The 16,581-nt window shown below is 36.9% G+C and overlaps 1 protein-coding gene across 7 annotated transcripts in view; it reads right to left on the bottom strand.

The window, feature by feature from the left end:
- PCDH9 (protocadherin 9) overlaps positions 1-16,581 on the bottom strand; it is a 665,543-nt gene that overhangs the window by 222,873 nt on the left and 426,089 nt on the right. For 2 of the 7 annotated variants that reach the window (XM_054654531.2, XM_077173634.1), the window contains one exon: positions 11,449-11,650. In XM_054654531.2, the coding sequence (XP_054510506.1) occupies positions 11,449-11,650 (202 nt within the window). Of the gene's footprint in view, positions 1-8,329; positions 10,522-11,448; positions 11,651-16,581 lie in introns of those variants that run through there. The other 5 variants (XM_077173635.1, XM_077173636.1, XM_077173637.1 and 2 more) reach the window with 4 other exon arrangements.

The following is a 16,581-nucleotide window of genomic DNA, read 5'->3' as shown; positions in this document are numbered from 1 at the left end:
GTGTTCTCAGCAGCAGTTCTGGATCTTCACATCCAGATCTGTTCCTACTGCGCTGTGTAATACTCCATTGTGGAGCTACAAACACAGATAAAGGTACAAAAGAAATATATATAGGTATACACAAGAAAATGTTTTCCTACCTTCTCACAAAGGTGTCTAGATGTTACTAAACATTTTTTGTGGGTTTTTTGGTTGATTTTTTTTGTTTGTTTGTTGGTGGTTTTTGCTTGTTTGTTTTTTGGTGGTGGGTTTTGTGCTGATGTAGCACAGGGTTTCTATTGAAAAGCTTTTTGCCAAAGCTGCAAAATTTTCAAACTGTCCTGAACAGTTAAATATTTATTTATGTCTTTATCTATATTTTATTTCAAGATGGGAACAAACTCCAAAGTTTTTAAATGTTTTGGAAAAAGCTTTTTATATATTTTCCTTTCCTTGCCACAGGTAAATATGTCCTAAGTTTAGTTGCTTATTTTGCTACCATGTCTAGATGGAGTCTCTGTAGCACACAGGCCTTCACCTTGCAACCACAGAATAAAGATATTTAACATGCAATGCACAGTGAAAAAAAGGTAAGTATTCTACTCTTATTTTCCTTCTCCCTACTTATCTTAACATGCATTTACCTGGATTAGTATGAAAGGGGATAAAGCATTACATTAAGAAATTATTCAACTCTTCTTCCTATTTCTAGAAGGTTTACTTTTATGGGTTTTAGATTGCAAATATAATTCCTTATTTTTTTCCTCATCTACTTAATTCATCTTTCCTTGTCCTTCTCCTCCTGTTAAAGACAAACAGAGCAAATGTATGTACAAAACAATAAAACATTCCTTGCAAAGGCAATTATTTGAAAGAAAACAGAATATTCATTATCTACATAGTATAGTTTTCAAATTTTATTCAGAGAACCTCCCTTCTTATGCATGGATTTCTCCTTAGGAAAAAACAAAACAAAACAAAACAACAACAAAAAAAAAACAACCAAACATAAAATCTGACAAAAAGGAAAAGATAAATTCATAAGATAAACATAAAAAAATGAACACCTACTTTCTGGACAAGTCTAGGTCAAACCTGAAGACACTTTTGCATAATGTTATTTCTTAAGATAGCACACTTTTTCTTCCAAAAGATTAGATTTCCTTCCCAGAAAGTGAAGCTTACTAAGATATTTGCTTTAAGGAAGGAACTCCTGGATTCGATTAATGTATCATACATATATTCTTAAAGAGACAGTCAAAATGCATCGTCTGCACTTCAAGACATGCTAATTTTCAAAATGGCATGAGACTTATCATACATCCCTGTCAATATTTGGTGATTGTTTGGAGGAAGGAAAACTGATTAGAGAACAGAAATTATTTTACTTTTAGAAATCCTTCCTTAGAATTGTGCTTTTAAAAGGTATGATGTTTTCATTTCAGTTATACCAAAAAAAAAAAAAAAAAAGGAAAAAAGAAGAAAAGGAAGGTATGGAACTGGTATTTTTATTTAATTAGTACTGTAAAAATGAGGCATAAAAATTAACAATGCCCTTTTCCTTTGAAAAATGTAATGTGTAGATAGATAAGAAAAACTGATAAATCTCCCAAAACATATGAGTATTCCCTTCTCAACAAGAACAGCTGAGATTTATCTCACACAAAAGGTTGGATTTGTGGGAATCAACTAAATTTAGGTGTCTGAGCTTCCTCTATACACAATGTCAATCCCGTCACTGTAGTTTGGAAAACTATGCCTCTCACATTAGATGCACTTACTACACATTCATCAAACACAACTGTCTGGGTGTCTAGTCTCAATTATGATAATTAAGGTCTCCACTGACAACACCTGGATCTCAGACTCTCAGAATCACATCTATCTCCAACTCACATCTGAATGCGTCACAGATACATCACAAGGTTACACACATGGCACCTGCACTCACAGCTTTTTGAATAAATCTCAACCTAAAGCTAACTTCTGCTGTCTAACCATCAGCAATGCCAGGTAAGAAATATCCTGGGGACCCAAGCTGTTCAGACGTGGATGTCAAACAGGAAAGAAGGGAGTGCAATTAACAAGAAGTAGGTATTCAACCAAATGCCAATGTATAACAAATTTTTGAGTCCTATGCATATAAATTGCAGAGCTAAATCTAATCCAAAGGATCTTTGTGTGAATTTTGTGTTTGAGCTCCTATTACACTCAACAAAAATATGGTGAATGGACTATAGAGTGAAATTTAACAAACTTTGTGTAAGTTCCTAGTTTAAATGAAAGTTACTGTGCTCAGTAAATCAAAAAGGGAGCTTAGACACTTAGGATAAATATTTAGATTTCTGCATGTAAGCATCCAAATTCAGGGTATCTAATATGAAGCTGAGTTCATCATTAATTTCTACAACTAACAGGGGTATTACTTGATTATTTTCTACAGCCTTCATTCATAACCTATGGTGTGGTAAAGGCATTATTTTACAATATTTACTTGACCCATTTCAGATTCTACCTCAGGAGCTACACCAGAGAAGCAACGAGTAACCTGGATAGTAACTATTTGTGTGATTTCTGTACTGTGTATAGTACAGAAATCTTACCATAAATTTACAAGTTGATACTTGATTTACCTTAGAGAATACAGATTTTTCTTTCCTTTTTTTAGTTCACATCTGTATTGCACAATCTATGCAAGAAAAACTTAATAATTTATAGGATTTCAGAACCATTAACTTGGAAGGGAAGTCCGGTGAGGGTTTAGTCACACCTTCCTGCCCAGCTCAGGGAGTTACCACGACTCAGTTGGAGAAATGTCTTTTTTGATTTCCAAAATGTCCATGAAGATTCCACAATCTCTCTGGGAAACTTGATGCAGAGTTCCATTGTTCCAATAACAAGAAAATGTGGTAGTTCTTTTTTTCCTTATGTTTAAAGAAAATGTCTCTCCATTTCAATTTGTGCCCAGTTGTCCCATTCTTTGATTTGGTACACTACTGAGAAAAGTCTGTCTCTCTCCCTACTCTCCTTCCTGCACCACATCAGGTATTTGCACACATTAATTAGATCCTTGCTAAGCCTTTCCCCTCTCCAGGATGAACAGTCACAGTTCTCACAGCACCTCCCCATGTGACAGATGCTCTAATACCTTAATAATCTTTGTGGCCTTTTTCTGGACTCAGTCCAAATTTCCATTTCCCTTCCATACTGGAAAAACCAGCACCAGACTTGGCACTTCAACTGTGTCTCACCAGTGAGGAGTAGAGAGAAAGGAACTTTCCCATCAGCTTGCTGGCAGCACTTTTTCTATTGCAGTTCAGGAGACTGATTTCTTTTCTTCAAGGGTGTCTTTCTGGCTCATGGCTAATTTTCTGTCCACCAGGACTCCCAGTTCTCTCACTGCAAAGCTGTTTTCTAGTTGTCAGGCCCAAGTCTGTGTGGGTGCAATGAGCTTATTCTTCCTCATTGTTATATAAGTTATTCCTCTCATTGCAGCCATCAACAATTCTAATTCTACTTAAAATTTGTAACCATTTAAAGTCTGAAATTAACAATGCCATGCTAAATTCAACACTTTATTCTCACAAATATAATCTTTCTTTTTTGTCAACTTGCTTTTGGGAATTGGAGTTGCACTACTAAGACTCTATTAGTAAAAGAACATGTAACATTGGTAAATTAATTGTAATTTCAAGGTAACAAGGAGTCACAGCTGTCACAACAGTAACTTCCTATTGTTGTGACTGAAGTTACAACACTAACAGAAACAGCAACCTCAAAAAAATCAAGCAAATATTTCTACCATAATCACACTATCACACTTTTAAAAGGTGAATTGTGTCAAACACAGTTAGGTTATAGAGCACCTAGAATGCTAAAAAAAATCTTTCAAATATATTTCATGATGATTAAAGATATATGTGTTCAGTCATGCTTTTGACTTTAATTTCCCATGGAAGGTCTTTAAACAGTAGAAAAATCTGTTGCTGTTCTATTGCTAAAAATTATTGCTAAACATCATGTTCATAAGGCAGAAAAAAAATCCCACTCAGATCAAAACAATGACTGATAAAGAAAAAAACAATATTTTAAAACGCTAAAATTTAGAAGACTTATGTTTTATTTTTCTTATTCTGAAAATATATATATATATATTACTGGACATACACTGGACCAGTACTAACATACAGAGAGGAAAAAAGTGCTTAAGAACAAAATGTTGCAACATTCAAAATACTACTACTAATTAACCTGTGTATTATAGATTCAAGAAGACTTGAGCACTCCATTTGAACTATGGACACCAAAAACCTCTTTTATCAAATAAAAGCCTGATTCAGTTGAAGTCAGTAAGCACTGTAAGTACTATTTCCTCTGTCACTGAAGATCATTAAATGAAGAAATCATTCTGTAACATATGCTGTAGATACCAGCAGAAGACACATGCTTTTTTTAGGTTATTGGCTAGAGTTTCTGATTTGTATTGTGCAGGATGCTGTACTAGTCAAAAAAGTCCCTTGGGCCTCAAAATATACTTGCACTTCTGGAAGTCAGACTTCACATTGACAAAGGGTGGTACAGTCACACAGACAAGAGGTAGAAACTGAAAAGAAATGCTTTCATACTGAGAATACAACACCAGCTTTAATATTCTGGTGGGTTAACCTTAGCTGCTGCCAGGTGCTCACCAAGCTGCTCTATCACTCCCCCTTCTCAGCAAGAGGGGAAGAAAATGAGATGAAAAAGCTCATGGGTTGAGATAAGGACAGGGAGATCACTCACTAGTTACCATCACTGGCAGAACGGACTCAGCCTGGGGAAGAGAAATTTAATTTATCATCAATAAAAACTGGAGTAGGATTGTGAGAAACAAGAAAAACAAAACTAAATATACCTTTCCCATTACCCAACCCTTCCTTCTTCCCAGGATCAAATTCATTAGATGCCACTAAGTGGTGTTAAGGGATATGAAAAGGAGTTGCAGTCGGCAAGTAAATCTTTGTATCTGCTGCCCCTTCCTCATCATACTCTTCCTCTGGCCAACATGGGGTCCTTTCCCAGCAACACATGGGTCCCTCCCACAGTATGTGAGCCTCCAAGACAAGACTGCTCCAGAGGGAGCTCCCCAGGGGCCACAGCTCCTGCATGTGCCCTTTGCAGACTGCAACTGCCTTCAGGGAGAGCATACCTCCCTGTTTCAGGGTGGGCTCCTCCACGGGCTGCTGGGAGCACCACCTTCCCCACAAGCTGAGGGAAGCTATTTGGTGTCGGAGCATGCTCTCTACCTCCTTCGTCATGGACCTTAGTGTCTGCAGGTTTGTTTCCCTCACATTTTTCTTATTCCTTCCCCCCAGCTGCTGTGCAGCTTTGGGCAGCAATGAATCTGTTTTAGAGCCACTGAGAATTGGCTCTGTCAAACATAGGGGGCACCCCCCCTCTGGTGTCTTATCAAAGAGGCACCCTCTGAAGCCCCCCTATCCACAACCTTGCCATGTCAATCCATATGAAACATGTAATCAAACACCAGTGGAAATAAATCACTGGACTATTTTATTACTGGAATATTTTAAAACCTCAGTTTTTGATTTAAGGAAAGTTGTGTGAAACACTAAGCATTTTGCTATAGTAGAGGTTTGACTGGATAATGGTATCACTTTGAAACGTAAAAAAGTCTGTGAATGTCTGCAGTAGATCTGGGCTTGCTGTGATATGAAGAAAAGCCTTGTGAGCAGAAAATACTCACAGGAGAAAAATTACTCTTAATTCCTTAAGTCCCTTGTTTTAACCTGGCAAAAGCATCTGAGGTTTTAAACTGTCCTTGGTATCATCAGTGACGGCAGAGAAAGGCACCAGTTTTCATCTCATGTGGAAGCTTCCTCTCCCTTTAATCCTCCAACCTTTGTCACAGTCCCCCTGCCCCATGTGGCCTTTTCATCTGACTGCTGAGGACCTGCAAGTGCTCTTCTCAGGCAGCAGCAGCTATGAAGTTTTGGAAAGTTACCTGTTCCTCTTGGAGAAGCAATGAGACAAGTTCCCCTCCTACAGCTCATTCAATGGTTATGGCCTCCTGATTTACACTCCAATTAGCTTTGGTGTGCGGAGGAAAAGAGAGTAGAATAGGAACAGAGGTAGCACAGTGGCTTTTCTGAACCAAGACAATTTTTAAATCCTCCCTGCAATGAGGCATCAAAGAGATGTAAAGAGATAGCAATCTTCTTATGCCTCTCAGATTTTATTTATCTTTTTAAAGTCATAAGTGCATGGGCTAAGATTGAATTCAGACTTCAGACTATTTTATAGCTCTTCTCTAGGCTAATTCACCAACCTGACTCCAGTTTTTCTTACTCCTGCTTGCCTGTAGCTAAATGTGACAGTGTTAGATTCTGTGTGCTGTGTGAGGTATGAACTCGTGTTTAATGAAATGGAGGATGTGACTCAAAGGCAAATGTTCCTATTTTAGTTCTCATAGTCTCCTATTATGAAAACACAAGAATAACTATGGACGGCAAATTATCTAGATCTAGGCATTAATACAGTAGCATTTCTTTCTACGCCTTAGGCTGTTTAGCTATGGACCACTCCAGTATTGCCAAAGAAGAAACTTTGGAGGCAGAAAAATGAAAGACAGGATTAAGCAGAGGGTATGCCCTCAAGGTTAAACCATCATCACCCACTGGGTGTAATGATAGTGACACTGTAAAACCAAAGCTCTTTGCAGCAGAGGCTTAGCTTCTCCACATGGGACACTATCATATGACCAAGTGTAATACAAGGCAGTCTTGCCATTACTCTGAACTTTAATCATAATTAAGCCACTGCCGCAGAGATATTCCTACTTATTACTGGAATTAGAGTACCATTTAACACCCCTGACATTACTTGACTAAACTGCCATAGTAATAGGTTTATTAAAAAGTGTGAACTCAGGTATTTATCAGCCAAATTTAACCACACAGTTTTTATTGCACTGGAAACAAAAAAGCCATCCACAAACATTATTACTGAAGGACAGCATTATAACATTACTTCCAAGAATATGGAATTGCTTTGGAAGTAACATAGGACAAAATAGAATGTTCCATTTAATTTTGCTAAATAAAAACATGATCTTGAAACTGGTGGGTGTGTTACAATTTTTGCTACAGCTCCATGTTTTTTATGAAGCTATTACTTTGTTGATATATATTGATACTACTTATTAATGAGGCGTAGAAATTAGGCAAACATTTACTTAGCTTCGTAAACATGTATCAGAAGACATAAATATTATATTTCTGTCTGGTTTTAAACTGTTGGAATTATTGCATAGATTCATCCACAGTGTGCAGTAGGCTTTCTCCCTAGAGCAGTTCTAACACTCCACTAAATATATGCTATTCCTCTTTATCTCTTTGAAGAAAAATGAATCACATCCACAGCTTGCAGCTATCAAAATGTGATTTATCAAGCATTTTCATGAAAATGCATTTTTCCCCTTCCTTACACTAGGAGGCACATTTTTACTTCATACAGTTCTATTGCACAGCTCTGCTGCATACAACTCTTAGACACGTTACCAATTCCAGGCCAAATTTAAGTTCCTGACAACTTTTACTAAACCACAGTGAAAGAAGAATTCTTCACTAATCAAGTGGATTGTTTCTTCACGCTGATGAAAACCACACTTATAGTAATGAGAAGTAACAGTCTGCACCCAACTGCTGGACAACAAAAGCACAGGAGATTTTTTAGCAATACCTGAAAAAATAATTCACATCAAAATACATCAGAGAGCTGTACAGTTTTATTGCAACTGATGATAAAGATGTTTGTGTTAAAAGTACACTTCCTGATATGCACATTTAAAACCATTAGAAAGCAGGATTTTTGGTAATGAAAGATGTTTTAAAATAGTATAAGTGAATTCAATTTTACATTGGCCTTTTTTTTTTTTTACATCCTAAAGAAACTGGAATGTTTTCTAAATTCTTATCTGATATGCTAAAAGGTAAAGAACTTGTATCAGATGATAGATCTTTGGAATATATTCCTTTTAAAAGGAATCAAGTGTATCAAGCTTCAAATGAGACAAAGGTGAACTATAAGGAGTTGTAATTGACAGGTTAGCATCAAACTCATCTGACCATCAATAATACTGATTAATTAACAATAGAGAAATGCAAAATATTTATTGGAAAAATGAATACAACCCTCAAAATAAAAGACCTAAATAAAGAAGAGGTTAAATAAAGTTTTCAGTGATGCAAACCAAACTTGGACTTACGATGCAAACCAAACTTGGACTTACATCTCATTATGAAAGACTTCATATTTCTATCTTGTTGCCTTTCTCTCATAGCTACAGTGACAGTGTGTGGCTGACAATGCTAATATTTGGCTTCTCTCTTCATTTCAGTTTCACCCGGTGTGAGAGATTTCTGTTTTCAGATTAGCGGGATGAATGTACTCTCACTGTGTGTGTTTATTTCATTAAATCATGTAATTGTAATTCTTGTGTCTCTGTAGAAGGTAATGACTGCAAGTAAATATGGCATTAAGGTTTCTCATACTCTTGTGTAAAAAGTTAGCAAGACTTTTGCCACATTTCTCCCCCCTATTTCAGGTTTTGAAGACCTGAGCCTTGGTCACTCTTCAAATATAATTAAAATAGGACATTATTTTCAGAAACAATGGCTGTATTTTTATTCACGTAACTTCACAGTGTACAGTAATAACCCACACAATTCACTGAGCATTAAAGTCATTAACCAAAATTGCTCTCAGCATGAGGCAAGGACTTTACTACCAAGATTAACATCACATTCTCATGAGCTGAAGAAAAGTTTTACTTTGAATGAACTTTCATAACAATACAGTCAAACAAATCTGTGTTTTTGATGTAGAGGTCATTTGCAAACATTCCCAAAAACACTGTTCTTTCTCTTCAGTTGAAGCATTTAGAATAAAAATATTGCTATGCAACAGTTATAATCCAAAACTGCTAGCAGTACATGTACATGATAATACTACAACTCTCCACTAGGGCTTTATTCCTTACTTTATAGTTGTAGCTCACCTTAGCATGTCCCAGGTATTTCATAACCAGCAATCCCTTAAACAGCCACTGAAACAAGACTACCTCTACAGTTAAATACAACTAGGGAACATTTCACTGCAATAGAACTAGAAATTCAGCTTAGGAATGTCAAGGAATACAATGTTCAAATGATACTACATATTTTAACCATGAACACATGTAAATACCCACAAAGTAACTTTGGCCAATACCAGACAGCATTTTTCTCTTCTGAAAATTTTCACAGCATCTTCAGTAACCATATACTGCTTTAAATCTTATTTCACATCCCATTAAAACTTGTGCCTACAGTAGCAAAATAACTTTTAATACAGTGCTTAGGCAGTACCTTGATACTGAATACAATATACAAGTTAAAGCCATCTAATGAACAACATGACTCCCATCCTGGCCTGGATTTTTCTAGAAAAATTTCTGTCACAGTACTGAACATATAATTCCTTTCTTAGTTTGTGAAATTTGATGAGATACAGAGTGTACTGTTTCAATATCTGGTAAAAACAAAAAAAAAAAACTATACTTCAATACTTCACTAATAGTATAGCTTGATGGTTAGATTTTCATAAATTTGACACAAATTTAGCATCCCTAAGGCTAAATTAGGTGTAACCACAAACATATTAAAACTTTTCATATAGCTTTTAAGAACACTTACTCATTCTGACTAATCTTCTATTAGTGTCTATATTAGGCATGAATAGATGATCATGATTAATATACTGTGTTTGCACAATGTGTTTAACACAAAATTTCCAAAACTGCACTTTTAATAACTTTCTATAAAGTTTACTAAGTCATTTTTTTCCTAACTCTCCTGGAGGACTTTTATGCTGCCTTTTGAAGGGATGTACAATTCAGAGTCTGTGAAGCCAATGAGACAGTGCCAACATGCAATGCTGCCTTAAAAACTCCTCTCTGATGCTGTTAAATCTTTCACAAGTCTCATATGTGGTCAGAGAATTAACCAGATAATTCCACTTAAGCTCCTCGCTTGCTTAAGCAGACATACATTCTTGCTCCAGAGTCAATCCACTCATAGTTGCTATTCTTTTATCATTCTTTGTATTTGTACAGATTAAGGGTTTAACATCATAGCTCCAAAAACATTTCTGTTTTGATAAGGAGAAGAAAATGCAGGTATCATATCCAGGGGAGGAGAAAAAAAAAAAAAAAAAGTAGAAGGAAAATAGAGGAAAAGAAACCAGAATGCAATTCTCAGTAAAACATTTCAAATTGTTTCTTTGTAGAGTGTCATCCAACACAACCTCTTGGTCTTCCTATACACATATGAGAAAAATATTTCCAAAGTCAATATTCCAAAGTTCATGTTGTCATCTGCCATGATGTAAATGTCATCATTCAGATCCAGCTCTGCCCAAATGAGGAGATGGACCTTAATATTGTTCATCAGATCCCAAGGCCACCTTCTCTCCTGGTTTGTACAGGCCCAGTGACAACTTAATCATCTATACAAAAGGGAGAAATGCCAAAGACAGAAACTATTTCTTATTTCTATACTCCTGGGATGCAAGAGGACTCAGGTTCAATTACCTTCCAAGAGCACAGATAGATTTTTAACCTTTGTCTCACATTCTAGACAAAAACCAAGAAACTTAAGAGCAGTGCTACTTCCCTCTCTCTGTTTTCAGTATGTCTGAGTCTCCACATTCCACATTGCAATGTCAAAATACTAATCACCCTATTGGCTAAGATCTTGCTTCAGTTTTTAGTGCTCTCACAAAAACACAGCAATAATGTAAATATATTATAGAGGAGGATGGAAGAGAAAGGCAGAAGTTCCCAAATCAAATAGTTCATCCTTAATATTTGTATGAAAACCTGTATCTGAGAGTTCAAATACATCATGCCACTCCAAGTTAACAAAGAAACCCTGTGATTCTTAATGTTAGAACAGGGAATTTTAAGGCTGTTAAGAAATTTGGGTTCTTTCAATTTTTCAGTGCTTCACTGATTTACTGACTTCTTTGTTAGTCTAAAAGACTGTGCAACCTCCATGCCCTTGAACTTAAATTGATATTTAGAATGACTTTACTAAAACAAAGTCTAAAGCTAAATAGCTACAGCACTGCAAACATCAGGAAAAACTTGTTACCTTGTAGGACATCCTTCTCCCCTGCTGGTATTACTTACTGTGCAATTAGTATGAAGCCATTTATTCTACTGGATATACTTTTCTTTCCACAGTCAAATTACAACATGAGGCACTTCAGGCAAACTACATTATTTTCAAACAATCCTTATGAGCTAATATGAACAAACATTCATGCACGTGCTTAAAAACATCTCTACCATTGCAAAGCTCAAAGGGATGAAAAAGAAAGTACCAAGTTAGCAAAGCAACTCAGATAAGCAGAGATAAGGTGGTGACTCACCCGAGTTGGGGTCAGAATTGCCATCAGCTTCAGTCCTCTTGTCCGGTGAAGCCTGGTCGTAGAATTCGTCCTGCGGCTGAACCAGAGGGAGAGGGTGTGAGATCAGGGTTCCACCACCCACTGGCTCGTGGTCTCCCAGACCACTGTCACTGCAGCTTTCCTGGGAGCCATCGGGGAGGTGAAATGTAACACGGCGCTGGGACTACAAAGAAGAGCACAGGACACACTGATTAGTGCTCTTCTTTTCGGTTCTCTTGATTTTTTTTTTTTTTAACTTTTGACATAAAAATAGATCCCTGGCAATGCTTATGAAGCAATTGCTATTAACATGTTTGCTTGTTTGTGGTTTGGTTTGTCTTTCTTTTTTTTAATTTTTTTTTTTCTGGCTTGCTTTTAGTTGGGAAATTGGCCGATGGGAGAGACAATTTTCAAAGGTCTATCAAAGGTCTATATGCCCTCATGCATGAAGTAAACTTCTTCTAAGAAATTGATCAGTGGAAAATTAGGTATATTTTTCACAATTTTCAAAACATAATCTATTTAAAAACCTCTCTCTGAGAAGCAAAAACCATTAGAAACTATGTTATGAAAAGCAAATGACATCCAAAAATTTAATAAGTATATATTTCTGAGTTTAAAAACTGTATTATCATTACTCAAACTGGAAAAAAAAGACATCCACCAAACTAAACAAACCCATAAAAATGGTTGTCATCTTTTGGGAATAGTAGCATGAATAAACAGCTGTCTATATTTAACTGATAGCAGTCATGTACGTAAAATGGATAATTAAGATTGATAATGTATGTGTGAATTCACAGTGTTCAGCAAAGATTCACAAAATGCAATGACAGAATAAACAATTATCAATTTGGTAAGAGAAATAAAAATAAAACAGCACAGAGTTTGCACAAAAAAACACAGGGACTAAGAGGCAGAATTACACATTTTACTGAACTTCTTAAAAAAACAAACCTATAGCCATTTCAAAAGGAAAAAAAAAAAAACAAACAAAACCTTCAGTGTGCACTTGGATTAGTTAACTGTTATTGATTTTGAACCTCTCTCATCTGGAGAAATAATCTTACTTTTGAATTGTGGCCACAGAATGATACAGTGATTCCCCAAGAGCTTCAGAGCTGATAGCACTGCTGCAAATTGTTTAGCAACCATGACTGTTGGATTCATGAAAGGAATATTATAGGTCTTCATGGATCAAAATACTGCATCTTTGAAGGATCGGAAGCAACTAGTTTAAGAGTACCTCAAGAGAGTGATTAAATTAAGTTAAGCACATCTTCCCACAAAAAAAAAAAAAAAAAAATTAAAAAAAAAATTGGCAGCTTCAGTGGTCTGATTTGCTAGATTAATTTAGGATAAAGTAAAGATTCACAAAGTTTTTCTTAATCATAATAACTGTTTAGTTTAATGGCTATTTCTCATCAATATTAGTCATCTGAAATTTATGGGGTATATCTAAGCTAATGATTCAAGATTTCTACAGAGCCAGAAGAGAGGAAACATTTGGAAAATACTACAACAGGTATCTTCCAGTAGTTAATACTTTTTAAAGTAGTTAACATCAGGTGTCCTGTATCCATCCTGAAACATCATCAGGCCCCAGCTTTCCCTTTTTTTCTCCTCCTTTATTCATTTTTCTTTTAATGAGAAAAACCTCAAGTTAATAGTACTAACTGTATGTTTGCTTATTAAAGACTATTTGTTAATGGTAATTGCTACCATTTTATATGATGATCAATAAAATCTACCAGGTTTCTTTTTTATTGATCTCCCTTGGGTGGATATAGTTGATTAAGTCAACTTTAGATTACTGTGTTATTCAGTATAGAAATAAATGTAATACTATTTGCTCTTGGCTGTGATTTTATAATTAGTATTTTGCTTTTAAGTTCCTTTTCTAGCTTTAGGAATAGAATCCAGCTGTAGAAAACCAAATAGATCCTCTGAGTCATTGGATGTATTCATTACATCAACAGAGAACCTAACTCTACATGTGTCACTAAGAAAAAACTTCAGCTCACATTTTGTTACTTTCTCTTACAACTTTTTTTGTTCTGGAACTACCACCCTGAACAATTTTTAATTGCTATCTCATTCTTCCCCTTCAATATGAGCACAATAGAAATGTAGCTAACTGCATAACTTAAAATCTTCTCTTTCTGCAACTACTTTCAGAAAGATAAAATTGGAGATCTGTTTTTCCAAACTAAGAATTTATGTCACTATCAAAGTCATCAAGTGGCAAACTGTTCTGATGCATCTCCCTACACCCACCCTCTCCCCAGGTCATGGTATGATCTGAGGAAAGGAGATTGCTTTCATTTGTTTTAAACCAAAAAGACACTATAAGAAGACATGAATGACTGATAAATTAAGCCCCAAAATAGGGAAGGAGATGACAAACAATTTTTTAGGATCTGCAAAATAATAAAGCCCCTATAACTAATTAACTACCTAAATAAATAATTACAAAAATGTCCTATTTCATGAGTTATATAGTAAAAGTACTGATCTTGGGTAACAAAAATTCCTCATACAGCCAAAATCCACTCTCACTCTATACTGACAGTGACCATTTAGCCAGTAAAATTACCCAAGCCTAACACTTAACACTGGCAACTTCTTTGCTATTAATTTATAAATCCATACTTTAAATGATTTGAGAAAAGTAGATTGTCCTGCCTTTCTGAGCCACTGTAGCAGAATGATCTGCTTTGGAATGTGGTCAACTCAAATAATGCCCTATTTTGCAATCTATCATTGGTGGGCTGAGAGATGCTGTCATGTGCTGGTTTTGCCATTGAATTATGCTAAAAGCAGTCTGACTCACCAACTCCAAAGGAAGATCCTGATAGTGAGGCAAAGATTTGACAGATAAGCTGCTAAGGAGACCTGGAGACATATGACTGGCAGTCAATCACTATATACTGTAGAAGTCCAGTCCACTTTCACACAGTTGGGTTCCTCTCCCATATTCCTTCTTGAAGTGTATGAAGTTTTCTCCCTTGAAGTGGGGAAACCTCTTCAAGGATACTCTTTGAGGCTGAGTTAAAGAGATCTGCCCATGAGCATTGGTGTGGTGAGTCATATCAAGCTTTACTTAATAATGGTTTCCTTTTTGCTAGCCTTATGTAATAACTTTGATATAGTCCACTATATCTATACTATACACTGCTAGTAGTTTTAGCTTTTACATTCTGTAGTAAATAAATCTGATTAAGATCTTTTGTCTAATCATTTGTCATCTAAATAATAAATTAATTCATCTTTATAGAAATGTATCTGACTTGCCATCATTAATCCTGTGGGACAAAGTTACTTAAAGCATTGACAAAGTCTGGGGTTAAGACTGGATCCAGTGACAACTAAATTCCTCTCTGAGAAGTGTAGAAAGCATGGGGGGGCCTTTCTGCACCCCATGACTCAACAGCAGGGCTTCTCTAATAAATTTTCTCTGAAGTTTCCATTCTCACCCACAACAGCCACCCATTAAGGAATCCACCAATCACTACAAAGGGTTATAAAAAATCTAAGGGTCATGTAAACAGTGACCCAGTTCCAGAGATGATGGATGGACAGCATGCCATCCACAAAGATATTTTAGATTAAATTGTGGTATCAAAACAATGAGGGGAACAAGCCTCCTGCAAAAAGAGACTCAAATCTTGGGCATATTAGTAATTGAAAAGAAAGCCTGTCCTCAATGTACTGAGAGCTTAAAAGTGTCAAGTAATGTGATATGTGGTCACTGCCCCCACCGCCTGGTCCAGAACCCTCCTGCCTGGCTGTTGGAGCCCAGCCTGGGATTTCTAGGCTAGGAAAGCTGCTGCAGTACCAAGACTGAGTGTGTAACACAGACACACACATGGACACTGATTTGGCCACAGCTGTGGCTACACAGCCTCAGATAAGGCTCTGGCCCCAGCAGCCCCCCCATTCAGGACTCACACCAGACACAGTCACACAGGGACACATCCTCCCCTTGTCTTGGGCTGTCAGAGGCAGAAAGGCACAAGTGCAGCACACACCCCTCACTCCCCAGGTTCACAAGCACCTAGCACCAGGACAGGCCCTCTGCCTGCCCAGAACCCCTGCCCAGATCCCAGTCCCCCTTACGGACCCCACAGGTCCCCAGCTCACCAGCTGGTCTCACAGGGGCTCACTGCCCACATGCAGCACTCACACACTTGTCCCACAGGCAGGCCACACTCATGGGTCCTCCCCAAATATCAGCATTGCCCCACTGCCTGCCAGATACCCCCACCCAGACCTGGGGCTTCCTACTCCTGGCTGGTCCAGCTTGGAGTTTGCCAGTGAATCCACACCAACACACCATGCACAGATGGCTTGGGCAAGGTACACAGACTCTCCACTGGAGGCAGAACACATCACAGGATGTGATGCATGGTCCAGATCCAGCACTGAGCCCCTCACTGATTGTTCACTGAATTTCTTGTCACCACCACAGTAGAGACAGGAACTCTTCTTTCAGAAGAAAATCCAATATTCTTAGACTAAGCTCATGTTTATCTACTTGCTCAGGCAACAAAATCCAGGTTTGAATTCTTTTTACCTAAAGACAGATTAAAGTTGTTTTGAGTAATGAGGTTTATAGTTGTTACAACACTGGGACTAATGATAACAAGAAATTACAAGTTTAATTACACTGCAACATACGTGGGATTATATAAGCATGAGGTAAGGTTATGGTTCAGGTCCCAACACTTGGCCAAAATTCACATCTAAAATCTGTGACACATTCAATCATGAATAAGCATTTGGTTGGGAGGAACAGTGGTCTTCTTCAGGTCCTGAAAAATATTCAGTCCTTATTTTTAATCAGGAAATATCACCTCATTGTTATGTGATACCCAAAGCTGAAATGTGAATTCAGTCAAAGCACTATAATTTTACCCGTGTCAAACCAACTTCAATATATAATTCAGAACAATTAGACTCAGTGGGGTTTTTGAACCTGGGCTGAGTTTAAAATTCAGGAAAACAATCTTAGGAATCATTCTCCTTTAATCACCTATTGCAGCAGATTCCATGAAGCTCCTCTAGGTGAAGCATGACTTTATACCCACAAGAGAAACACCATCTCAGATGGTG

Source organism: Agelaius phoeniceus, chromosome 2 (genome assembly GCF_051311805.1).
Source record: "Agelaius phoeniceus isolate bAgePho1 chromosome 2, bAgePho1.hap1, whole genome shotgun sequence".
Classification (NCBI taxonomy): Eukaryota; Metazoa; Chordata; class Aves; order Passeriformes; family Icteridae; genus Agelaius; species Agelaius phoeniceus.
Note: the sequence above shows the minus strand (reverse complement) of the source record. Positions and strands in the feature narration are given on the sequence as shown.